Below are 27,044 nucleotides of genomic sequence, written 5' to 3'. Positions count from 1 at the left end.
CAAAAATACTGGGTGGGTTGCCACACTCTTCTCCAGGGGGTCTTCCTGATCCAGGAATCAAATCCACATCTCTTGTACGTCCTGCATTAGCAGATGGGTTCTTTACCATTGATGCCACCTGGGAAGCCCCTTGATATCTTTGGGTGACTGTTAGCCTCATAGCAGGTCAATGAAAGGGCTTTTGGGTTGATTTAATGACAGAGAAACTGAATGTTAGGTATAGTCCAATTGCAGGACCAGTTGAAATATCCTGCTTAAGGGACCGAAATCAGTCTGCGATTCTAATAGAGGTTGGACTTGATGGAAAATGAAGAATATGTAACTCTTATTTTAAATCTGTCACACCAAGTATTTTGCATCCTTGGTCCCATTATACAGGGCAGTGATGTCTGCTGTGCCTGACAGTGAGTTAAAGCAGGCATGTTCATGACTCTGTATTTTTTCATAACTTCAACTGCAAATATACTGTGTCTTTTTGCATTGTAATTAACTCTATCTTGACCTCTTTAGCCACTCTACTAACTAAATTTAGCTACTCTACTCTAACTAAATTTAAAAGTCCTCCTTTTAATAGAATAAAGTATAATGTTTCAAGCTGGTTTCTCTGGCTAGAGGTATAGACCTTCTTAGAAGCAAGGTCAAAGCAGAGGTAACATGCTGTAAGGAAACTAGACTGGTAACGAGAGAATTTTCATCTCTAGTCACTATTAGTAAATACTATAAAATATTTGTTATTTATATCTGTAAACCATAATCATTATTTCCCTTTAAGGGAGAAATGATGTCATTAAACTTTAACTGGATGGGTTGAAAGTGGTCCTGGCTTTGCCATAATTTCACTGAATAGTATAGGGATACACTTTCCTGGATTTTCCTTAAAGGAACATTCTGTGCAAATATGTGAAGTATAAAATAAGCAGTGCTTCTCTGAAAAAGAAATCAAAGTAGGTGCTTACTGAAATTGCTGGTAGAAATAAGGAATAACCACAAAATTAACATATTTAATATTAATATTTATTACTAATTGTTGTCTAGAGTACTTGAAACAAATTGGTTCTGTTGAGATGTTTGAATTTGTATTCTAAATTAATGTAGGAAGGCTTCTTGGAAGAAGAGACATTTGAGAAAAGACAAGCAAGTACAGTCTTCAAATGTTACAGGTGAAGAAGTAACCCATGTAAATAAGCAATTTTAGGGGACTAGGAGTGATAAAAGTGATCAGGCATGCAAGGGCCAGTTGAAGAAATAACTATTAAGAGGATAGATAGAAGGTAGAGTATATCTGATGAATTATTTCCAAATTCAGATCTTTATGTTCTAATGTTTTTGTGTACTTACTTAATATAAAGCATACATTATTAAAAAATGATTTGAGTAACAGCACTTAAATCAAGTTATGAAATGCAGTCTCTTAGAATAATAAAACAGTGTTGTAAAAGCTTATCAGCACATCAGAAAGTCTTCTTTGCAGGTAATCCTCTGGTCTCAAGTCTGGCATTTCTTAATAATAGGGGCCTGTTTTCCTGTTGGAACACTTAGTGAATTTGGTATTAAGACTTTAGCCTGTTTTTGTTTTCTTTTTTTCCCTTTTCCTTGGCAGCTTAGTCAAAGCATGAAACACGCACGTCACCAGCTGGCATCATTTAAAACTGTGAATCAGAAAGATGCACTAGAGTTTCCAGATGATAGAAAGAAAAGCTTTCCCACCCAGGAGGTAACTTAAGTTCTCATGAGTTGTTTCTAAAATTACAGGTTAAAAATAGGATAAAGATTAATTTATACCTCAGCATTATTTAGAACTGAAAAATAATTGGAAATGACCTTAATTTTCCAATAGAAGGGAGTGGTCTACAAACATGATGTATCCATATATAGCTGTTATCAAAAATATCATGCTTTCAAAGGATATTTGAAGCCTAGGGAAAGTGTTTGTGATATAAAGGTAAGTGGAAAAAGTAGGATATAAAATTAGATACAGTATAAGCTCAATTTAAAAAATTCATTCAATAAATATTTCTGGACTATCTGTAGTTGCCAGGCATTGTTCTAGAAGCAGAACTTAACAGTGGTGAAAAGATCGCTCAAGGAGCTCCTTCCCTGTGCTAGTAGGGAAGCATATTCTTAAACAAGCACATAAATACAGAATATTATTTCCAATGATAAGTGTAAAGCAAAATATTGAGATGGGGAGAGAATGCTATATGCATAGACAAAGGCCTGAAAAGAAATGAACCAAGAGGTTCATGCTGATTATTTCTGGGTAGTGTTATTACAAGTGATTTTTTTTCCTTTTTTTTAATCATAGAAATTTCCCATAATGTATATATTTTAAATTTTAATCAGGAAGGAAGAGGTCAATGGCATTTTTTTAAAAGAAAGAAATTCTCTTGGTTTTTTGGATTTTTTTTTTTCGCCATACCAAAGAGCATGAGGAACTTCCCTGACCAGGAATTGAACCTGTGCCTTCTGCAGTAGAAGCATGGAGTCTTAACCACTAGACCACCAGGGACGTCCAGAAAGAAATTCTTTTGTTTCAAAATATAGAATAACTTTCTGGACGTCCCTGGTATATGTTTTTCCTGGTATATATTTTACCACAGTGAAAATAAAGACTGTGATTGCAGTGAGAAGAGCTATAGAATAAAGTTAGATCGAATTGGAACCTAAATGTTAGGTTAGATTTAAAAGAATATTTAAAGCTGTGCATATAAAATTACATTGTTTTGGTGTCTCCCTATTTCCATGTTCACAAATTTGGATCCTAAACCCATATATTTCCCTGTGTTTACTTAATTTTGGCATTAGTTTCAGGTTTTGGTAGGCAGCATCGATAAAATGGATTATTAGTCTCTTTTTACTCTTTTTTTGGTACCTTTATCAGAGGTCTCTTGTTTAGTTCTCTCTCAATTTTGCTACCTAATTGGTATTTTTTTCTTTTACATTTTCCTAGATTACATATATGTTTATATTTTATTTTTGTATTTTTTGCTTAGTTATCTCAGTGCAACCAGCAACCATCAAAGACGCCTCTATATTTGTAGTTAGTAGAATACTTCCTCTATAGTGATAATTAAGAAACTTATAGTTAAATATGGACTTCCCTGTAGCTCAGATGGTAAAGAATCTGCCTGCAATGCAAGAGACCTGGGTTTGATCACTGGGTCAGGAAGATCCCCTGGAGAAGGAAGTGGCAGTCCACTGCAGTATTCTTGCCTGGAGTATCCCGTGGACAGAGGAGCCTGGCAGGCTACAGTCCATGTGGTCACAAACAGTTGGACACGGCTAAGTGACTGACAAACATAGTTAAATATAAAAAGCAAGTAGGCATGGGTGTGCCTAATATTGCATTCCGTCTTAGATGCATTAAGTGTGGTTACCTCTAGGATTGCATTGTTGTGACTCAAGACAGTTTCTTTTGCAACTAAATGCTTGACTTGGTTTCTTGACAATTTTCATACCTCTTCCACAGATTTGGCAGTCCTGTAGTTTTGGTCCATAAAACTGACTTCCCGGTACTGCTAAAAAGAGATGGTTGGACCCAGTTTATTTAAACCAGAAAAAGAAGGATCACCAGATCCTAGAGACTGATACTTTATATTGTGCAGAACATATTCAAACCTTTCAATTGATGTTTTTCCAGAAAGAGTACTATTCCTAGGTCTGACTGAAATAATTATCCAGTAGAAGGGAGGAGGTTAAGTCTGATATAACATCCTTGTATAAACCAGTTTTATACATCAGAGGTGCCATTTAAGTGTAGTTCATTATGATAATGATGATGACTCTGGTCTAGCTGCTTGCTTTCAAATAACGCATGTGCTATTTCAGATAAAGTACCACAAACAAATCTATGCCATATAATTGACAGTGAAATTTTTCTTATCGAGTATGTAGTCTTTGCTTTAAATCTGAACAGTTTTCTACCCACTCAGTTGTGAACAGGAGGAATCTGCCGGTCAGAAAGGAGAACAGCCTGTAACCCAGTTGAGCTCTGGTTTCATTTGCTTGTTAGACTTATTTTTATTGACATTAGAATCTGTCTGGTTGTTACTGTTGTTCTAGATTTAGAGATACACGTAGAAGATAGGTTTGTTTGCCCACTATTAGATCACCGAGACAAAATTATAAGCCTTCTGAAGTTGTTACTGGCTAGGATAGGGGCAAATTGTAAAGTAAGTTTAAGTATTCTTTTACCATCTTATTTCACTCCTTACATTTGTTATGTAAATGATTTGTTTGTATACTTGAAATAGAACTCTCTATTCTGTATTAGATTACCATGACCTGCTAAGATTGTATCAGATATTTCACAAAAACTCAACTTAGTGTTACGAGCATATTGCTTTCTCTAGACCATTTGTATTTGTCTTAATTTTTCTTTTTTGCAGAAAGCACTTTGTAGGAAGCCATCATTTACCAGGATAAATATAGGCGTAAGAGGAGAACTGTCCTTGGAAGTCCATCAAGATCTTTTAACTCCTGAAGATTACCAGAAATCTATGGATGATCAGGTAGGTAAATATAAAGAGTAGAGGGGAAAAAAGATGTCCTGTTAGAACTAACCATACAAGATGGACTTAAGTATTGGGATTATAATATCCAATAATTTTTTTTTCTAACGGTTTTATTGAGCTATAAGTCACATACCACACAATTCACCTACTTTAAAGTGTACCCTTCAGTGGTTTTTGGTGTAGTCACAGGATTGTGCAACCATCATGTGAAGTCACTCAGTCATCTTTGCGATCTGATGGACTGTAACCTAACAGGCTTCTCTGTCCATGGGATTTTACAGGCAAGAGTACTGGAGTGGGTTGCCACGTGCAACCATCACCACCGTCTAATTTAGAAGATTCTCATTATCCCTAAAAGAAACACTACCCATTAACTGTCACTCGCTAGTCCCTTCCTGTTTCTATCCCCAGTACTAAACAAACAGTAAACTACTTTCTGTCTCTGTAGATTTGCTTATTCTGGGCATTTCATGTAAATGTATGTGTCATATAAATGGAATAGTATAAAATGGGGCTTTTGTGACTTCTTTTCCTTTGCTTAATGTATTCAGAGTTCATCCACCTTGTAGCATGTATCAGTGCATCAGTGTACTACACTTGGTATCATCTGTCCATCAGTTAATAGACATTTGGATTGTTTCCACTTAGCTTTTATGCATAATTGTGCTATAAGGAGTTACATGTATTTGTGTGAACATTCATTTCTCTGCTGCTGCTAAGTCACTTCAGTCGTGTCCAACTCTGTGTGACCCCATAGACGGCAGCCCACCAGGCTCCCCTGTCCCTGGGATTCTCCAGGCAAGAACACTGGAGTGGGTTGCCATTTCCTTCTCCAATGCGTGAAAGTAAAAAGTTAAAGTGAAGTCACTCAGTCATGTCTGACTCGAAGCGACCCCGTGGACTGCAACCTACCAGGCTCCTCCGTCCATGGGATTTTCTAGGCAAGAGTCCTGGAGTGGCTTGCCATTGCCTTCTCCATTTATTTCTCTAGTTACGGAATTTCTGGGTCACATGGTAACTCTGTGCTTAATATCTTGAGGAACTGTCATGTTTTCCATTAGCAGTATATGAGGTTTCCAGTTTCCCCACATCCTCTTCAATTCTTGTTGCTGCCCGTCTTTTTATAGCTTCCTAAGTAGGTTTGGCAGAGAAGGCAATGGCAAGCCACTCCAGTACTCTTGCCTAGAAAATCCCATGGATGGAGGAGCCTGGTAGGCTGCAGTCCGTGGGGTCGCTAAGGGTCGGACATGACTGAGCGACTTCACTTTCACTTTTCACTTTCACACATTGGAGAAGGAAATGGCAACCCACTCCAGTGTTCTTGCCTGGAGAATCCCAGGGACGGGGGAGCCTGGTGGGCTTCCATCTATGGGGTCACACAGAGTCGGACACGACTGAAGTGACTTAGCAGCAGCAGCAGCAAGTAGGTTTGGAGTGGTATCTCACCATACTTTCAATTTGTATTTTCCTGATGACTAGTGATCTTGAGTGTCTTTTTGTGTGCTTATTGCCCATTTATTTATCTCTCATGAAGGAAAATCTGTGTTCAGATGCAGTGCCACTTTGAAGTTGGGTTGTCTTTTTATTATCAAGTTGTAAGAATTCTTTGGGCTTCCCTGTGGCTCGGTGATAAGGGATCCACCTGCAGTGCAGGAGACACAGCTTTGATCTCTGTTGTAAGATCCGCTGGAGAAGGAAATGGCAACCCACTCCACTATTCTTGCCTGGGAAATCCCATGGACAGAGGAGCCTGGTGGGCTACAGTCCAGGGGGTTGCCAAAAGAGTCGGACTCTACTTAGCAAATAAACAATAACAAGAATTCTTTATATATTCTGAATGCAAATCCCAAAAGTTACATGATTTGCAAGTATTTTCTCCCATTGTATGGGTTGTTATTCCATTTTTTTGTGGGTATGTGTGCGAGAAGCCTCTTTCTTGGGGTACCTTCCTTTATTGGTGTAAGAACAAAAGTTCCAAATTAACCATGTCACTACTTTATTCTAATAATAGATTTTTTTCCTCCAACTATTTTGAAATTTTAGACTCATTTGTAAATCCGTCTTTCTACATTAAAACTACTCAACTCACAAAGACCCCACTTACCTTTGATTTCTATGGACACATTTTCAATTACTCATTTTATCCACTATACAAAAATCCCACCTTTTTGTAAGCAGTTTAAAGGCCCTCAAATGACTTTCCACCAATTCATCAAAAGAAAATTGCCAAAATACAAATCTTTTTAAAACAATATGTTTCCAAAACCATATTTACAAGACTGACATTCCATCAGTGTAACAATGAAATTCCAACATTGCCATCAATGTAAATATTCATTTCACTTTCTTAATGTTATCATTTTTTAGCACAAAATTTTTAGTTTTGGTGTCATCTAATTTATCTGTTTTTCTTTTACTGCTTGTGCTGTGGTGTAGTATCTATTAAACCATCGGTTAATTCTATGTGTTCTTCTAAGAATTTTATAATTTTAGCTCTTATAATCCATTTGGAGTTTTTTTTCTATATAGTGTGAGGAAGAATTCTAACTTAATTCTTTTACATGCATTCTTGTTTCTACCTGTAATAGATACATTTGTTTGTTTTTCCATTTTTGTTTGTATGTTCTTTAGGAACCTGAGGAATCTTCATCTGTTACGATAGATAAGAAAGGGAAAAAGCATTTGTCTTGGGGGGACCAGGAGGATCTCTTTCCTGAAGACAAAGATATACCTTTCAGCAGAGTTCAGGTAAAGCAGAGGGAAGGGAGATGGTATAATAGAGATGAAAGTAATTATGATTTGGACTTGAGCTGTTGGTATTCTTGTGCCTGGTTTGGGATTGTAGATTCAGGTTCTTTTGAGCAAAGACTGTAATTTTGCATTTTATCTTAGTAATTTGTTTGACTACCATATCCTTTTAAGATTATTTTAGAAATCTCATAGAAAACCTGAGTGTTACTGCTACTTGGCATTCTATATTCAATGTTTCTGTTCACTTTTAGAAAGTACAATTCAAAACCCCACTATTTGATGTGATAGAAGAGGAAGAAGTAAAGCAGTTACATCAGGACGTTTTGCCGGAAGCCAAGGATTATCTTCTAGAAGCCCAGGGGGATTTGACAAGTGTCCTCGATGTTGAGTGGGAAGCCCAGCGCTGTGAGTCGAGGCTCAGTACCCAGTGTATTGACCTGGAAAGCCACACTGTTGAGCCCAAAGCCCAGGCTGTTAAGGCAAAAACTAAGAGTGGTATGCTGAAAGACCAGACTGTTGGACTAGAAGATGGGGATATTGCCTTGGGAGTGCAAGATTTTCCACTCCAAAATCAGACTTTTCTACCCACAGATCAGCACATTCTCCCCAAAGACCAGAATGTTCTACCCAAGTGTCAGGACCAGGATTTTCTACCCAAAGACCAAGATTTTCTACCCAAAGACCAGTGTGTTTTACCCAGAGACCAGCATATTCTCCCCAAAGACCAGAATATTCAACCCAAATGTCAGGACCAGGATTTTCTACCCAGTGATCAGGTAAAATACAGTGGAAAGAAGATACAACAAAAAGAAATAATCATATTAACGCTTGTAGTGGGATTTGCAAGAACTATTGCAGCTGATTTAGAGAGTCATAGTTGGGGAAAAAATAACTTGCCTGATTGATTTCTCACATGTCCAGCATTCTTATTAAGTGTTAAAATTCTTAGCAGCAGCATATTACCTGTCTGGACAGTTTACTTTTTAAAAAAACTTCCTTTGTTAGGTAAAGTACTTCTCGCAGCTATCATCTGTTTTGAGAGCTGAAAGATGGGAAAAAAGAGTAGACCACAAGTGTCCAACCGTGGTCCCAGGTCCCAAGGCCAGCCGTCCAGCAGAGATTGATTCGACTAAGAGGAAAAGAAAGGGATCAACAGGAAGTAAATTACTTAGGGCTGTGACAAGGCTTATGTGTCATAGAGTATAGTGTATTAACTTATTCTCTAAGATGATGGGTCTCAGTTAACTTCTGAATTCTCACTGCAGCCTAAAGTATTATTGATTCCCTTGTGTTTATTAACTGAACAACTGCTATTGTATATTTGTTCTTTTTTAGAAAGCAGATCTGAAGCCAGCAGTATCAATGTTGATAGGTAGGAGTTGGGGAGAGGTGTTTCCTGTGGCTATCTGTCAGGATCTTTTACACAGGCATGAAGATGAGGCCTTCATTAGTGGCAAGGTAGAGCAGAAAAAGGAGAGAACATGAGGAATTGCATTATTTGGGCTTAGTTTGGAACTTTCCAAGATTGTTCTCAGATAGATTTCAAGAAGTGTGGTTTGTGTTTTATTTCATATTGTTTCACATTATCTGGAGTTGAAAAAACTACTGTAAGGCTCCTAATAAAGCCTGGACTATTATTTCTATTATTTCATGTCACTCCGCTTGAACACTTGACAATTTATGTTTTTTTTGTCTTTTTATGCTTCAAGGAGACATATTGTGATTTGATGAATGAGAAAAGGAGAAAAGACTTTTCTCTGGCAAGTTATCAGTATCTGCCTCCTAAACTTCAGGACCAGGCCTCCATCAGAGATCAGGTAGAGCTCAATCAAAAAGATATAGATGGGGGACTTCCTTGCAGGCCAGTGGGCTTTCGTTGTGGCTCAGACTGTAAAGAGTCTGCCTGAAATGCGAGAGATCTGGGTTCTATCCCTGGGTTGAGAAGATCCCCGGCAGAGGAAATAGCAACCCACTCCAGTATTCTTGCCTGGAGAAACCCATGCACAGAGGAGCCTGGCGGGCTACAGTCCATAAGGTCACACAGAATCGGACACGACTGAGTGACAGCACTATTTCAGTGGTTAAGACTCTTCACTTCCACTGCAGGGGGTGCAGTTCAATCCTTGATTGGGGAACTAAGATCTCACATGTTCTGAGGTGTGCCCTTCCTCCCCACCCTGCAAAAAAAAAAAAAAAGAGAGACAGATAGATGGAAAATAAAGTAACTGGATTTTATACATTTCCAACAACTGGTAATGTGGTAATGTGAAATATAGACTCAAACCCTTGTTTAGTGAACTGTATCAATCAAAGCAGTTCTGTCATTCAGAAGACTGATAAATCACACTTGTATTCTTATTGTGGAATCAGACTATTTTTATTAAGTTTATGGTATAACTTTTGGTGAGGCATTGTTCTCACAGGTATACTGCTCTTACATGAACAGTGTAGGGGAATTAACAGATTCTAAATTACTTAAATTTTGAGGGGGTTGTCAGACTGTTCTGTGAATGTTTCAGGATTAAAAATTAAGATCTGTAGAGTTGGGTTAAAAGTTTAACATCCCTGTTCAAACTGAAATGTATCAGAAAACCCTCATGTGGTACCATTTCCCTGGTGTTCTCACTGAAGCCCAGAGTGTTAAGGTTAGCATGTTGCCCTGGTTAGACGATTTGTTTTGTGTTTTTGTTGTTTCTTTTAAACGTATTTCTGAAGCAGCTGTCATCTCTAATACAAGAAGAAAGATGAATTGACTCTGGGGCGTCATCAGTATATTAAACCTAAAATGTAAGACCACCCCCCTCCCCCCAGAGAGCAGGTAGAGCAGAAGACAGTGGGAACGCTGTCTACTTTCTAAAAAAGTAACTGCAGATGGTGACTGTAGCCATGAAATTAAAAGACGTTTGCTCCTTGGAAGAAAAGTTATGACCAACCTAGACAGCATATTCATGGGGTCGCAAAGAGTCAGACACGACTGAACTGAACTGAACTGAGACAACATATTAAAGAGCAGATATATTACTTTACCAACAAAGGTCCATCTAGTCAAGGCTATGGTTTTTCCATACGTGGTAGTCAGGTATGGATGTGAGAGTTGGACTATAAAGAAAGCTGAACGCCAAAGAATTGATGCTTTTGAACTGTGGTGTTGGAGAAGACTCCTGAGAGTCCCTTGGACTGCAAGCAGATCCAACTAGTCCATCCTAAAGGAAATCAGTCCTGAATATTCATTGGAAGGACTGCTGCTGAAGCTGAAACTCCAATACTTTGGCCACCTGATGCAAAAAGCTGACTCATTGGAAAAGCCCTGATGCTGGGCAAGATTGAAGGCAGGAGAAGAAGGGGATGACAGAGGATGAGATGGTTGGATGGCATCACCAACTCAAAGGACATGAGTTTGAGTAAACTCCGGGAGTTGGCGATGGACAGGGAGACCTGGCGTGCTGCAGTCCATGGGGTCACAAAGAGTGACCAACTGAACTGAACTGAGATTACTTAAGATTTGGGCTAGAGCTTGTCAAGCTAGCTTGTATGTAGGCTGCATAGAATTAAAGCTTCTGGCATTAGATTAAGAGTATGATGTCTTCAGTTATTTCAAAATGTGTCAGATCTAAAGAGAGTCCAGTTGACAAAGCATATGTCTGTCATTTGGGCCAAAAAAGAGATAGATTTTACTTGTGTAATATTGATTGGTTGTCAGTAAATAGTTCTTGGTAAACTCAAGTCCTTCAGTAAATTGGCTTTGGACATTTAGTCTTCTATATATTGAAGGAATTCTAGTCTTGGGCAGCTGAAGCAGTACACCAAAGCCAGACATCCAGTTTGCAGACCAATTATGACGAAGAACAAAACAAACTGTTTGCCACTCAAAACTTCCCAGACTTCACCACTTCTGTTGTTTGTGCATGGAATTATCAGGAACATTGAGTAGGCATCCTTAAGGGAAATGACACAAGCTTGTTTCCTGGCTTTACCTGAGAAAATGTTGGCAACTTTATAAAGATATTTCCTTGTTGTCTTATCTTATTCTAAATGTGTTGTTGAATAGAGTTACCCCATGCAAAAAAAGAAAAAGAAAAAGAAAAAACCAGAATAATCTAGGATTTGCTTTCAAATACTCTAGGAAAAATGTGGGAGAAGAGATATATGAAAACATGATGTTGCTAATTCCTGACACTGGGTGATGGGTATCTTTGGATTCCTTATACTATTTTTTTTCTACTTTGATGTATGTTTGGAAATTTTATATTAAATACACACATGCACACACCTGTTAAATTATCCTCCCCTAGTATCATTGTTTGGGGTTGTCACTGAAGTGTACGGTACTAATCTATTATTTTTGCTCAATTAGTTTTGTATTTTGTTGTTCCTTTAGAGCAAGTGTATTAAGCAACCCTCATGTTTCAAGAAATGGGAGCTTGGAAGAGGAATTGCTTCTGGAGTGTGGTTGGTATGTCTCACTCAGCGGTCAAGACCTAGCCTTCCCCAGAGAGGGAGCAGAACAGAATATAGCGGGGCGTAAGTGCCAGTGGATTCCTTAGGTTTGAATTGCAGATAGGCGGGGCACAGTCAGAGCTGCTGCGGGGGTTAGCGTTAAGGTCAATAACAACGGGCAACGGTATAATGTGCTCTTGTTCTGTGAGTGTTCTGCCCTGTTGAGGCTGGTGCTGGCCTCTTCACGGAAGCTTTCGCTCAAGCCCTGGCCTGATGCTGCTGCTTGGATCAAGAATTCAAGGTTTCTTTTCTTTTAGCACAGGAACTGCGGGCAGGCCTCGCATAATGTGACATGAGAGGCGGAGAAAGGAGCTATTTCTGGAGCACTGTGAGTGTGTCACTCATGAAATCCAGGATCCAGTCTCTGCCAGAGAGAAGGTAGAGCTTAGTATAGTGATGAATAAGCAGCAGAAAGTCAATTAGTGAGAGTTTGATACGGGCTCGCCAGAGCTGTGCTGCTAGCAAGCAGTGATGATAGCGTTATCTCTTATTAATAGTATTAGTAATGTTATTAGTATCATTATGAATTACAGCTTAAATTCATTAAACATTTACCATAGCCACAATGGTTCTAGAACTTTGTATCTGTTGTCTCATTAAACTCTCAAAATAACCCTGGGAGATCAATGCCATTATTCCTTGTTTAACCAATAGAGAAACTTAGGATTGCTTCGCAGATACAGTTAAGATCCATAGTAGTGGCAAGAAGTGTAGTGTCTGCTTTCATGCCCTAATGCATCAGACTCTTCTGACATGTTTAGATTACATCAGGGCTATCACTGCAGCCTAAAGTATTTTCTTGAACATCATGTCACTGCTTATGCAATTTGGTGAACGCTTTTGTATCTTTTAGACCTTAGGCTCCATACAGCAACCATCTGTTGGAACAGCTGAAAGATGGCAGGAAGATTTGCTTCTGGATGGCCATCAGCATCTTGCACCCAAGCAGCGGAGAGAGGCTTCCAGCAGAAAACAGGTAGAGCAGACTGTAGAGTGTGAGCAGTGGAATTTAGCTAGGGTCATAGGTACCTACTGAGCTGGGAACAGTAAGACTGAGCAAAAAGCAGATTCTTGGTTTATTTCATGGTGTGTGAAACCTTCCTGACCTAAGATTACTCCCTGAAGGCTAGGGTATTGTCAGAAACACCTGTTGCCTATTTGAAAAATTGTATTTTTTACATGTGTATTCTCTTCAGTTCAGTTCAGTCGCTCAGCCGTGTCTGACTCTTTGTGACCCCATGAATCACAGCACGCCAGGCCTCCCTGTCCATCACCAACTCCCGGAGTTCGCTCAAACTCATGTTCATTGAGTTGGTGATGCCATCCAGCCATCTCATTCTCTGTTGTCCCTGTCTCCTCCCACCCCCAATCCCTCCTGGCATCAGACTCTTCCAGTGAGTCAACTCGTCGCATGAGGTGGCCAAAGTATTGGAGTTTCAGCTTTAGCATCAGTCCTTCCAATGAACACCCAGGATTGATCTCTTTTAGAATGGACTGGTTGGATCTCCTTGCAGTCCAAGGGACTCTCAAGAGTCTTCTTCAACACCACAGTTCAAAAGCATCAGTTCTTCGGTGATCAGCTTTCTTCACAGTCCAGCTCTCACATCCATACATGACCACGGAAAAAACCATAGCCTTGACTAGATGGACCCTGGTTGGCAAAGTAATGTCTCTGCTTTTTAATATGCTATCTAGGTTGGTCATAACTTTCCTTCCAAGGAGTAAGCGTCTTTTAATTTCCTGGCTGCAGTCAGCATCTGCAGTGATTTTGGAGCCCCCCAAAATAAAGTCTGACACTGTTTCCACTGTTTCCCCATCTATTTCCCATGAAGTGATGGGACCAGATGCCATGATCTTTGTTTTCTGAATGTTGAGCTTCAAGCCAACCTTTTCACTCTCCTCTTTCACTTTCATCAAGAGGCTTTTGAGTTCCTCTTCACTTTCTGCCATAAGGGTGGTGTCATCTGCATATCTGAGGTTATTGATATTTCTCCCAGCAATCTTGATTCCAGCTTGTGCTTCTTCCAGCCGTGTATTTTTGGTGTCTGTTCTTTTATGAGAAGGAAAGAAGTAAGTGGTTCCTGAAGGGTCGGGGTCAGGAGGATCTAGCACCCAACAGCCAGGACTAGATCCCCACCAGGAACCTGGTAGAACATAAGCAGGGTCACTAAGACATTTAGGCTGGAACTTGTTAGGGTTCTGTTTTACGAGAAAATGTCACGGTACTCTGGCCTACTGAGATTTCCCTATGACTGGAGTCTAGTTTATTCCCATCAGAACTTTACACTGTCTGCATAATTTCTAACTCTTGGTATTTTGTTATTTTAGAAACAGAGCCTTCAGACAACCAGCATTGTTAGAATATATGATAGAGATAAAAAGAAGTTTTCCCTTGGTCCTTTTAAGAGAGCAGAAAGAAAAGGAGGAAGAAAGATACAAAGAAGGACTTGGGCTGAGCTTTTCAGACTAAACTGCAGGTTCTTTGTTATTTTTGGTTTGGGTCTCTAAGGTTGGCCTAAGGGAAGGCTGTTGTGTTTTATTCTGCATCGCCATTTCTATATTCTGCAAGCCCTTTCTACTTCCGGTCCTTTGCCTATTTTTTTCCTCTTTTTGAGAGTCTTCTCTTTTTTTCTTTGCGAAGGTGGTCCCTTTTCATCCTTTAGATTTCAACTTCTGCTCTGACCACCTTATCAAGATTAGGCCTCCTCCCCTTTTGTGATTTTCCTCTGTCCCTGAATTCTGTTTGTTTCCTTCTCCATACACAAGACAGTTGGTAATTACTTATTTCCATGTTTTCCAGTAGTCTGTAAGCTTTATGAAGAGAGTTAGCATACCTGTTTTGTTTACTGGAGTGTGGACAGCCTTTAGCATGGTGCCTAGTACCTGCTTGTCTCTTGCTAAATTTGTTTAGAAAGAATTGGTCAGTCAATCAAACGTTTATTGAGCACCAGTTTGATGTTAGCCATTGTTTAGGTTTTAAATATTAAAGATATAGCTGTGAATAAGACTTAGCAGTCAAATCAGACCATCTGAAGAAGAGAGACTGACAAATAAGCGATAATTATGAAGCAGCGTAATTAGTGATAGAGAATGGATAGGCCATTAACTGAGCAAGAAGAGGGGCACCTAATCCTGACTGTTTGATTCAGGTGCCACTTTAATAGTCAGAACCTCATCTTGTCCTTCTGTCACACCAGCCCTGAAAATCCTAGATCAGTCCTTTCACCTTTCAGACTCCCAAATAATCCAGGTTTATCGTAAAAAAACCCTCTTTAATGATATGGATATAATTATACACATTCATACTTAGGGTCACAGCTGGATCCCCAGTGCTGCTTAGCGTTTTTCTTAGTTGCTCCTTGTTAGCTCCCTCACACATGGCCCACACTGATAATGCCAAGCCTTAAATACTCCATAAGGTTCTTTCTGCAACCCTGTATTCTCTGACTTTCATTAAAAGGCCATCATTCAATAACTCCCTTGACCATTTACTCTTTTGCCATTCTTCCCTATTTCTACTAATCTCAGAGGAAGAATTGTGCTTTTTTTTTTTGACTATGTGGCACATGAGATCTTAGTTCCCTGACCAGATATTGAACCCAGGCCCCCTGCATTGGGAGCGTGGAGTCTTATCCACTGTACCACCAGGAATATCCTATCCCAGAGTTGTCTTTCTTTGGATCCATATTCTGGATTCACTTTCCATGTTTTCTTCTGGGTCCAGTTTTGAACATGATATTGTGAGACTGACTTCTTGTTAAAATCCTCTGAAGAATGTTCCTTGTTTTGTTCTAGAAGGCAGTTGACCTGGTTAAGTTCAGGCTCCAAGTTCTCTCTCATCTTCTGTGAACAGCAGCTCCAATGTTAGTTCAGTTCTCAGAGCCTTCTTTATACCCCATTAAGTCCATCCCAGGCAGTGCAGCTCAGGGGTGATTCTGGGGTGTGTGCCATTTCATACACAGAATTAAGGAATCCACTTTTCTAACTCACTCCTCTTTTTTTAAATTAATTTTTATTGGATTATAGTTGATTTACAATATTGTATTAGTTTCAGGTGTACAGCAAAGTGACTCAGTCATGCAGATACACATCTGCATTATTTTTTAGATTCTTTTTCCCATTTAGGTTATTATGGAGTATTGAACTCACCCCTCTTCAGGGTACCCCACCCATATACTCTCCAGATACTTACAGGCAGATTTCCTACAATTTTTACCTAGAATCAGAGAGAGCTAGAGGCTCAGAATGGGCTTACTCCTTGGCCAGTGCCGGAAGTCCGATTTTTCTTACTTTAAAACAATGTTTTTTCCTGTACTTGTTTTTGGCTGTACTGGGTCTTCGTTGCTGCTCACAGGCTCTCTGGAGCTGCGGTGTGCTGGCTTTTCATTGCCGTGGCTTCTCTTGTTGCAGCGCACAGGCTCTGGGGGCGTGGGCTTCAGTGGTTGAGACGCACGGGCTTAGCTGCTCCATAGCATGTGGAATCTTCGTGGACCAGGGATCAAACCTGTGTCTCCTGCACTGGCAGGTGGATTCTTAACCACTGGACCACTGGGGCAGTCCTTTCTTACTTTTATGAAAGCAGAAAAAATAATTTCGTTTTTATTACAGCGAAAAGTAAATACAAATAAAAAGGAAAAAAGACCCCAAGTTACAGAGATAGCCACCATTAACCTTTTGCTACTTATTGTTTTTAGATTTTATCTGTAACAAACAAACTTTATTGAGGTATATAGTCAGTTCTCTTTATTCATAATAGTTATGTTCTATAAACTTGCCATAAATACTGCAACTGAATTTTAGTCAATACTGAATCATTGCTTAACTGTTTTGTGTGAATTTCTGTTTAAACACCTTATTAATATGTATTGTTGATTCATTTACATTGGACTCAGGGCCAATGGCACTATAGCTCATGCCTGCATGAAGCTTATCTAATAGGTTGTATTTTTCCATAAAGTACACCACAGCCTTCTTATGGTAAGAACACTAGGTGGTACTTGAGCACTGTGCCTGAGTGCTGTTTTAAACAGCATAGTCAACAGAAAAAGCACAAAAATGCAAAAAGCATGCACTCAGTGTACATTTGAAAGGGTACTTGTTTACAGTATGAAGGCTGAAACGAGAAGGCAGAGCATCACCGTGTTTGACCTTAGCTGACAACATGTCCATCTGGAGATTCCGGTTTTTCACAGCTCATGTCAAGCACTACCAGCATGAATTCTGTGATAACAGATACATCTTGATGAATAGGCAAATTCACAAATAAGGACTAGTCAAATAATGAAACCTGGCTGCTGTGTATACCATACAGGTAACCCATTGAAAATGTTCAATTCAGTGTTTTTACTATATTCATAATATTGTGCAAACTTTGCCATAGTCACTTCTAGAATATTTAATCACTGCCCAGGAGTCACATACCCTTTAGTAACCACTCATTCCCTTTTGCCCCTTACCTCCAACCCCAGCCCTAGGCAACCACTAGTCTACTTTTTAATCTCTCTAGATTTGCCTATTCTGGACATTTTATATAAAAGGGATCATAGAATGGCCTTTTATCACTGAGTTCTTTAACTTACCATAATGTTTTCCAAGTTCATAGACCTTGTAGCATGTAGCAATGCTTCATTCCTATTTGTTGGATAATACTCCACTTTATGCATGTAGCATATTTTATTTATCCATTCATCAGTTGATAGGCATTTGGATTGTTTCTACTTCTTGACTATTAATAGTGAATAGTGCTGCTGTGAACATTTGTTTATATGTTTTCCTGTGATATGTATTTCCATTTTCCTTGGGTATGTAAGTAGGAGGGAAATTGCTGAGACTTATGGTATCCATATGCTTAACCTTTGGGGAGGAACTGCCAAACTGGTTTCCAAAGTGGCACAGTGGTGTTCATTCTTACCAGCAGTATTATGAGGTTTCTGTTTTTCCACATCCACACGAATACTTGTTATTGTCTTTTGTCTTTTTAATTATAGCTCTCTTAATGGGTGTGCAATGGTATCTCATTGTGGTTTTGGTTTACATTTTCTTGATGATTAATGATGAGCATCTTTTCATGTGCTCATTGACCATATGTGTATTTTCTCTAGAAATCTATTAAATCCTCTGCCGAATTTCTAATTGGATTATTTGTGTTTTGATTATTAAGTTATTTGAGTTCTTAATATATTCTTCACAGAGTACCCTTATTTACTTTGTGGTTTGCAAATGTCTTCTCCTATCCTGTGGGTTGTCTTTTCACTTTGTCAGTGGTTTCTTTTGCAGCACAGAAGTTTTTAATTTTGATGAAGTTCACATGGTTTACTTTTTTGTGCCTTGTGCTTTTGATGTCATATCTAAGAAACCATCACCTAATACTCCTTTGTATTTCTCTAAGAATCTTATATCTCTTGCATTCAGGTCTGTGATTCACTTTGCATTAATCTTCATATATGGTGTTGGGTAGGGGTCCAGTTTCATTCTTTTCCTCATGTGGGTATCCAGGGTGACCCAACATCATTTGTTGAAAAGACTCTTCTTACCCACTGAATTCTCATCACTCTTATCAAAAATCAGTTAATTAAATATGAGTTTATTTCTGAACTACCAGTTCTGTTCCACTGATCTGTGGGTCTGTCCTTACGCTAGTACCACACTGTGTTGATTAGTGTAGCTTTGTAATAAGTTTTGAGTTGAAAAGAGTGAGTTCTCCAACTTTGTTCTCTGTTTCAAGATCATCTCAGCTCTTCTGGGTCCCTCATATGAATTTAAGGATTACCATGTCAGCTTCTACAGAGAAGTAAACTGGATTTTTTTTAAGATTTTTTTTTTTTTATGTGGACCATTTTTGAAGTCTTTATTGAGTTTTTTTCCCCCCCAATATTGCTTCTGTCTTATGCTTTGGTGTGCTGCAAGGCCTGTGAAATCTTAGCTCCCTGAACAGGGGTGGAACCCCCATCTCCTGCATTGGAAGGTGAGTCTTCAGTGCTGCAGGAAGGCATTGTCTAGTTGTGGTGTACAGGCTTTTCATTGCCGTGGCTTCTCTTGTTACAGAACCCAAGCTCTTGCGTGTGCAGGCTTCGGTAGTTGTGGCACACAGGCTCTAGAGCATGGACTGAGTAGTTGTGGCACATGGGCTTAGTTGCCTATGGCATGTGGAATATTCCTAGACCAAGGATCAAACTCATGTACTCTGCTTTGGCAGGTGGAGTCTTAACCACTGGACCAGCAGGGAAGTCTAGAAGGTGAAATATTAACCATTGGACTGCCAGCGAAGTCCCATCAACTTAAATGTTGATGCAGACTGCATTAAATCTGTTGATTCATTTGCCATATTAACAGTATTAAGTCTTCTGATTCATGAGCAAGAGATATCTTTTCACTCAGTTAGATCTTTTATTTCTTTTAACATGGTTTTGTAGATTTCAGTGTTACAATTTATATTTCTTTTATTAAATTTATTCCTAAGGTGTGTTTTGATGGTATATTATATGGATTTTACCTTTAATTTCATTTTCAGATTGTTCATTGCAAGTACATAAAAATGTATTGATTTTTGCATACTGATTTTATATCTTGCAACTTTGCTGACAGATAAATAACTTTTTTTTTTATAAATAACTTTTAATCTAAAAAGATCAAAGTAATTTAAAACTTGTATTTCTAAAAGTTAGAGATCATAATTTGAGCCATATAATGTCAAAGTAAGTATACTAAGTTATGTCAACAGGCTTTCCTAGTACTTTGGGAGAAAATAAGCTCTAGTTTGTTCCCTGCCATGACAGCTGATCGCTATGATATTTTCTTTCAAACTTTTATTCTCTAAATTCACACCATCAAGAATGTGTACAAATTGAAAATTTTTATAGATATGAGATAGTAAGAGATCTAATTTTATATCCTATATTCGATCCCAAGCACACAGTCATAATAGAATGGTTTCAACTGACCGTTTTAGAAGGCTTCTGAGCATTTTGATTTGTCATGAATTCGTCCGTGTCTTTGACCTGAGTCTTTTGTTTTTGTTTGATTAATTCCTTTTATTCTTTCTTAAAATTTTATTCTTTTATATATATATATATATATATTTAGCTTTTTAAATCTAGTTGAGCTCAAGCTTGCAGGAGGAAAGAATTAGTAGATAAAATTATCAAAAACATGCATCGGTCTACCTTTTGGCAGTTTTGTCACTTCGCATGACTGGACTTCCTAACAGGTTGGTGATTATCAGTCAAGATTGAACACTGAATTTCAGACTCCCCTGGCACTTCAGTCTGGAGTAAGTCAAGAGGAAGACAAGAAAGAGGTATGTAGTGGTGATGGCTTTTGGACGTCAGCATGTGTGAGACTGGAAGCAATTTTTTGTGTCCTGACAAGGAAATGGCAACCCACTCCAGTGTTCTTGCCTGGAGAATGCCAGGGACGGGGGAGCCTGGTGGGCTTCCGTCTGTGGGGTCACACAGAGTCGGACACTACTGAAGTGACTTAGCAGCAGCAGCAACATACTTAGCTAGTAGTTTAAGGATATTTTCCTTTCTTGGAAAGTCTCTGAGAGCAGAGTCTTAAAAATTTTTACTTCTCTTCTTTAGCGTCAAAAGCGATATCTGAGGTATAGACGACTTTTCATGGATATTGAAAGAGAACAAGTGAAAGAACAACAAAGGCAAAAAGAACATAAGAAGACAATTGAAAAGTAAGTTCTTTGATCCTCATTGTGAGCTGTAAATTACCAGTTAAGATCATTTTGGAAGCTAGATTTTAGAAAGAGTCAAGCAGTGGTTTTACCTTCTCATCCATAGTGGAAGCAGCTATTTTTGATCTGGGTTGCCAAATTAAATGATGGTTAAGAGTTATATTTTTTTAATACACTTATTTTTTTGAAATAGTTTTAGATTCATAGCACAGTTAAACAGAAAGTTCAGAATGTTCCTGTTTACTTCTTACCCCTACTCATGGACTGCTTCCTCCACTGTCAATATCCTGTACCATAGTGATGAATTTGTTACAACTCATAAACCTACACTGACACATACACCTCATAATCCTATTTTACATATGGACAAATAATACTCTAGTATCTGGATGTTCTACGGTTTATTTGTCCGTTCACTTCCTGAAGGATATCTTGGTTTTTTCCCCCAAATTTGGCAGTTTTAATAAAGCTGCTTTAAACATCCATGTGTAGGTTTTGTGTGGGCATAAATTTTCAGCTTCTTCAGGTAAATAATGAGGAGTACTTTTGCTAGATTATATGGTAAGAGGATGTTCATTTTTCTAAGAAACTACTGCACACCAGGATAAAGTGGAATTTATTCTAGAGATGCAAGGGTGGTTCAGATCCACAAATCAATCAACATGATACACCAAATTAACATATGAATGATTAAGATCATATGATTGTCTCAATAGATGCAGAAAAAGCACTTGGCAAAATTCATCATTCATTCATGATAAAAGCTCTCAACAAAGTGATTATAGAAGACATGTACCTTGACATAATAAAGGCCATATGTGACAAGTCCATAGCTAACATCATACTCCATGGTGAAAAGCCATAAGCTTTTTCTTTAGGATCAGAAACAAGACAAGAATGCCTATTCTTGCCACTTCTATTCAACATAATATAGGAAGTCCTAGCCTAAGCAGTTAGGCAAGAGAAATAAAGACATTAAGTTGGAAAGGAAGAATTAAAACTAAAAGAAGGCATCATTTACCAATGTTAGGAATGAAAAAGAAGCCATTACTACAGAGCCTAGAAACATTCAATGTTAATAAGAAGACATTAGAAAATTTGAACACTTTGATGAAATAGACAAACTTAAAAAAGAACAAAATGAATGCAAGAAGAAATAGAGATCTGACTAACCCCACAAAAAAATCACTTATGGAATGTAAACAAATCACTTTTTGAAAAAAATCTTACCAAAAAGAAAAACTCATGTTTAGATCCAGGCTCAGATGTCTGCATTCAGTTCAGTTCAGTTCAGTTCAGTCGCTCAGTCGTGTCCGACTCTCCACGACCCCATGAATCACAGCACGCCAGGCCTCCCTGTCCATCACCAACTCCCAGAGTTCACTCAAACTCATGTCCACAGAGTCGGTGATGCCATCCAGCCATCTCATTCTCGGTCGTCCCCTTCTCCCGCCCCCAACCTTTCCCAGCATCAGAGTCTTTTCCAGTGAGTCAACCCGTCTCATGAAGTGGATCCCAAATATTTAAGGAAAAAAAATAACACCAGGGTTTATATAAGCTATTCTAGAGAATGGAAAATAGTGAATACTTCCCAAATAATTGTAGAGGCCAGCATAATCTTAGTACCAACCTGAGAAGGACTTTATAAGAAAGCAACATTTATAGACTTAATTTCTCTCATGAACATAAATTTTACTTGAAATTAAAATAAGAAGACCTAGTGGCCTATTAGGGGCACTGCTTCACCTATTAGCTCCTGACCTTAGGGCTTCTGCCCAAGCATCTGCCTTCTTCCCCAGGACAGCTTCTTAACTACCCCTGAACTTCTTCCAAGCCATGGACCCAACGGAAGCTTTTGGCAGGAACAATGATGATGAACACAATGATTAAATTAAACATTCCAATATGTTTAAGAATTGTCTTTCACTGGGGGAAATAAATTATTTTTTTCTATTCTTTCTGCCTTTCAATTTTTTATTATTTATATATTTGACTCTGGGAGCCTAAGCAGTAAGGGCCTCCTCGATTAATGTATTGTTTTTTTGCTATAAAGACTACAAAGACTTCTGAAATTTTTATGTGGCAGTCCACTGGTGAGAATGGTTTTCCTGTGAGGTGTTTAGTAGTTCCTTTGATATGTTTTTATTCTCACATTTTTTCCCCTTTGAGACATGTTATAATACTGTTATCCTAAAAGCGACTTGGCAAAAACTGCTGCAGTAAAAATGTGTATGTGTATGTGTGTTTTGGATTGGGGTTAGAAGAGAGAGGCTTGGAAAAATCCTCGTGAAGTTATCTAGGGTAGTCTTTAGGCAGACTACCCTAGGTAAATAGTTCAAGGATCTTTTCTATTCTTAATGTTCTTTGGGACTGTAATTATATAATTCCCTGGATAATAGTTTCAGAATCTAAGGACATTGGCTCTCAGGAAGTCCATTCTTATATCTAGGCCAGATTTGTCATACTATAATTTAGTCATTTTGCCATAATTATGACCTGATCTCCATCAAAAAGAAAAAAATCTGAATTCTGTGGTGCCATATATAAGCATTTTTACAGACTCATCAGGCAAAACACAGAATAAAAATTTTAGTTCATCTAATTGAAGCCAAGACATCTCTGCTGTGGGTATTTTATGTCGACCTTAAATCTTCTTATGACATGCCTACCACATGGTGTAGTCAGTGGGGAATTCTTCTTTAGCTATTCTGCTGACCTTCTTTGAAAGCTTTTCTGCTTAAGGCTTTTGTTTTATTGCCATTTTCTCACTGGATAATTTTTCTCTTGTTGGATTTATACTCTTGACCCCAGAAGAAATATGAAGGTCTCTGTCTTACAGATGGTATCAGAACATGAAATCTGTTGTCAGTGACAGTTTGCAAATAATATAAAGTTATTTTTTGCTTCTTGCTTGTTGAAGAAACGAAATGTATGCCCTTCTTTGCATGGGGGTTATTTGTTTTAAAGACAAAAACCACTCTAGCAGCATTCTAAAATAAACATATCCCTGCTTTCTACCTAGGAATTGATAGTAACCACTTTACCTCACCCAGTTGTTATGAGAATCAAATGATATGTCTTCATTTATTCATTTAGCAGCTATTAATTGAGCATCTATTAATTGGTAGAGATAATGCTAGGTTTGAAGCATACAAAATATGGAAGATATGATCCCATCCTTCATGATAAATAGATTCCACTGACATAATGTTAGGTTTAAAGCATACAAAATATGTAAGATATGATCCCATCCTTCATGATAGATAGATAGATTCCACTGACTAATGGAGAGACAAATAAATGAATAATTTATAGTGTGATATGTTAAGTATTACAAGACAATATAGCATGTGATTAAGAACCTGGGGAGATATGTGTTCAAGTCCTAGCTCTGCTGCCCACCAGCTTTGTGACTTTGGGAAAGTTACTTTCTATTAGTCCTAGTTTCTTCTCTATAAAACAGATAGAAGAGGAATATACACCTCAGAAAGTTGCTATGAGGATTATATGAGGTAACATGGCAAATGAACTTAGTGTAGAATCTGGCATGTGGTACATGCTCAATAAAAGTTGCCAAATATTTAAGGGACAAAATAGCACTAAGTTTTACATAAAATATTCCAGAGAATGGAAAACAGGAATACTTGCCAAATAATTATAGAAGTCATTATAACCTTAAAATCAACCTGTCTTGGATGTTAAAAGATAGCAATATTACAGACTAATTTCTTTGATCAACATAAATGTAAAAATATCAAGTAAAATATTAGTAAAATAAAATCTTTTTTCTGATGTCAGTAGAAGGGAAAAATTACAAGAAGGTATGAGAGCACAGAGACTGTTTTGAACTCAAAACCGGGGTCCCGGTCTAGCAGTGCAGGGAGGACGTCCTGGGTGGAGCTGTGAAGGGTCAGAGGAGGTATATGAGACACAGCTGGGACCGAGGGGACCACGAGTAGATGGGACCCCAGGCAGAAAGACTGACACCGTAGAAGCAGTTGCACGAAAGAATGACACTTCCGAGTTGGACGTGATTGGAGCTAATAGAATGGCAAGAGGTAAGCCTTGTCAAATGAGGAAAGATTATAAAGAACTTTGTATGTTGTAAGAAGGAATTTGGATTTTATCCTGAAAGCAGGAACCACTTGTGAGGAGTGGGTAAAATGGCTAAGACTAGATGCTGCTGCTGCTGCTGCTAAGTCGCTTCAGTCGTGTCCGACTCTGTGCGACCCCAAAGACGGCAGTCTGCCAGGTTCCCCCGTCCCTGGGATTCTCCAGGTAAGAACACTGGAGTGGGTTGCCATTTCCTTCTCCAGTGCATGAAAGTGAAAAGTGAAAGTGAAAGTGAATTTGCTCAGTCGTGTCCGATTCTTCGCGACCCCATGGACTGCAGCCTACCAGGCTCCTCCGTCCATGGGATTTTCCAGGCAAGAGTACTGGAGTGGGGTGCCATTGCCTTCTCCAAAGACTAGATGTTAGGAGATAGATGTTAGGCGATTATTATTCTTTTTATTTTACAGAAAATGAGCCCCAGAGAGGTTAACTAAGTTGCCTAAGATAAAGATCATACTTAACAGTGGCAGAACTGGGATTCAATCCCGAATTTATTCAATTCCATCACCTAACTGCTTTGAAGTCTGTAACTTCAAGAAGTTATAAGCCAGGGCCAGGGAGGGCCAGGGAGGAGGAGGCAGTTTTAAGAGCAAAAGACGTAGAATTGATAAGATACTGCTAGAGGAGAATTCAAAGATAAGTTCCAGGTTTATGGCTTAGGCCACCCTTAGCCCATTTACCTAATGAGCTGCTTTGAAACAGATTTTCCAGCAAGGAGGTAGAGGTGGAGAAGGTAAGTTTAGTTTGGGGCAAATTGGATTTGAAGTGCCTAAAGGAAATTCAAGTAGAGCATCCAGTAGGAAATATTATGTTATTTTTAGTAATGATTTCAGAAATCGCTAAGGAAGAATACTATCAGAATCAAGAAAGAGAGAAAAAGGTTGAACAGGAAAACAGGATTGGCAGGCAGAGATTTAGACTGTGCTAGATTAGACCTTAATCCTGTTGTACCGAAGAGGAAGATTTCTTTCATCTCCTTAAGAAGTTATTTTTCTAGCAGACACCTCTTTTAACCCCTGAAATAAAGCTACTTCTTATTCTTTAATGCAGAGTTCCCTTTATTTGACAGTGTTAGTGTTGGCAGGTTTCTGTGATTGCTCAAGAAGTATGAATCCATAGAGCCAAAAAGTCTTCAGTTTAGTTCTAGATCTCTATCTATTACAAAGTTTAACTTTGTAAAGGATTAGTGGCGTGACCTTATAATATGAAAGATGACTCACAAAAGTTTTTGAGTTGTTGTAATTATAAGAATGTATTTTTAGTGTCCTTTGCCTATGATACTGCTTTCTCTTCAGGATTCTTTTCAAAATGTAAATATTGCCATCTGCTTGTTGTGCAAACACTCATTGTAGCAAGTTGACAAATCAATTTGCAGAGTTTTATATTTTTACTCTCTTTTACTGAAAGTTTGACATTGGGTTTAGCATGACCCAAGAACCACTGTAATTATATTCACGTCAGTGCCCTGGGAAAAACCCATGTGTTGACATCTTGATTTCCAACCCAGTTAAGTTTCTGTTGTGTATCAACTAAAAAGTATATTTATGCAAGAAGCTTTAAAGACACTTGAGAGGTTTATAAAGTAATTGTTTTTATCAACTTTTTAAGTTGGTTTTGTCATTTTTTATTGTTATGATCCTATCTGAAACTACTGTGTGGCAGTAGTTCTTAACTTGAGAATCTAACCAAAGCTGTGGATCCTTTTCCCAGATAAATACCTTTGAGACACTCAAGTGGAATGTCACACTGGCAGGCAGTTAAATAGGTTTAAATCTCAGAGGAATGGTCTATGCCGGAGCTGGAGCTTAATGTGTTACAGATGATAGGGGTGGTCACAGAAGCAGATGGTATGCAAAAAGTCACCTAGGGAGAAGGCATAGAATAAGAAATGGAGAATGGCTTCTTCTAGAGTAAGAAATAAACATGGTATATTTCTGTTTATGTACTATGACCTTTTCGAGGGCCACAAACTATTTTAACGTCTAAGATATTTTTCTCCCTCGAATCAATTTTTGCTGCTTTGGGTATAATGTTACCCCTGTTGAGAATGTAAATGCTAGATGGGTTAACCTGTAGGCCACCAATGACCTTAGAGAGAGTTGTTTTGTGGAGTGATTGATGGGTCTTGAAAGCCATATTAGAGGGGGAGAGGAGATCAGAGAGGAAAAGGCTAGACTCTTAAGATGTTTGACTGTGAGGAGAGGACTGAGTTGGGGGGAGAAGGGGAAAGAGCTGATTCCATCGCTGCTAGTAATTGTCCTGTTACCAACAGTTTTGAGTAATTTTCCTGTTACCCATGTTTGAGAAACAATGCTGATATGTTTCCTTAGCTCTTAGTTTATATGTATAGAGAATAAACGGTATAGAGAATTATGTGTGTGTGTGCTAAGTCACTTGAGTCATGTCTGATTCTTTGTGACCCTATGGACTGTAATCCTCCAGGCTCCTGTTGTCCATGGGATTCTCAAGGCAAAAATACTGGAGTG

The 27,044-nt window shown here is 38.5% G+C and overlaps 1 protein-coding gene across 1 annotated transcript in view; it reads left to right on the top strand.

Annotated features, from left to right (window-relative positions):
• CCDC15 (coiled-coil domain containing 15) overlaps positions 1-27,044 on the top strand; it is a 52,885-nt gene that overhangs the window by 7,863 nt on the left and 17,978 nt on the right. The window contains exons 5-14 of the mRNA XM_088832137.1: positions 1,601-1,714; positions 4,389-4,511; positions 7,146-7,262; positions 7,517-8,098; positions 8,601-8,730; positions 8,967-9,082; positions 11,644-11,718; positions 12,616-12,738; positions 19,969-20,058; positions 20,342-20,445. Coding sequence (XP_088688263.1) covers positions 1,601-1,714; positions 4,389-4,511; positions 7,146-7,262; positions 7,517-8,098; positions 8,601-8,730; positions 8,967-9,082; positions 11,644-11,718; positions 12,616-12,738; positions 19,969-20,058; positions 20,342-20,445 — 1,574 coding nt within the window. The remainder of the gene's footprint in view (positions 1-1,600; positions 1,715-4,388; positions 4,512-7,145; positions 7,263-7,516; positions 8,099-8,600; positions 8,731-8,966; positions 9,083-11,643; positions 11,719-12,615; positions 12,739-19,968; positions 20,059-20,341; positions 20,446-27,044) is intronic.

Source organism: Moschus berezovskii, chromosome 25, assembly GCF_049115385.1.
Source record: "Moschus berezovskii isolate FMDL1 chromosome 25, NW_MosBer_1.0, whole genome shotgun sequence".
NCBI lineage: Eukaryota > Metazoa > Chordata > Mammalia > Artiodactyla > Moschidae > Moschus > Moschus berezovskii.
Note: the sequence above shows the minus strand (reverse complement) of the source record. Positions and strands in the feature narration are given on the sequence as shown.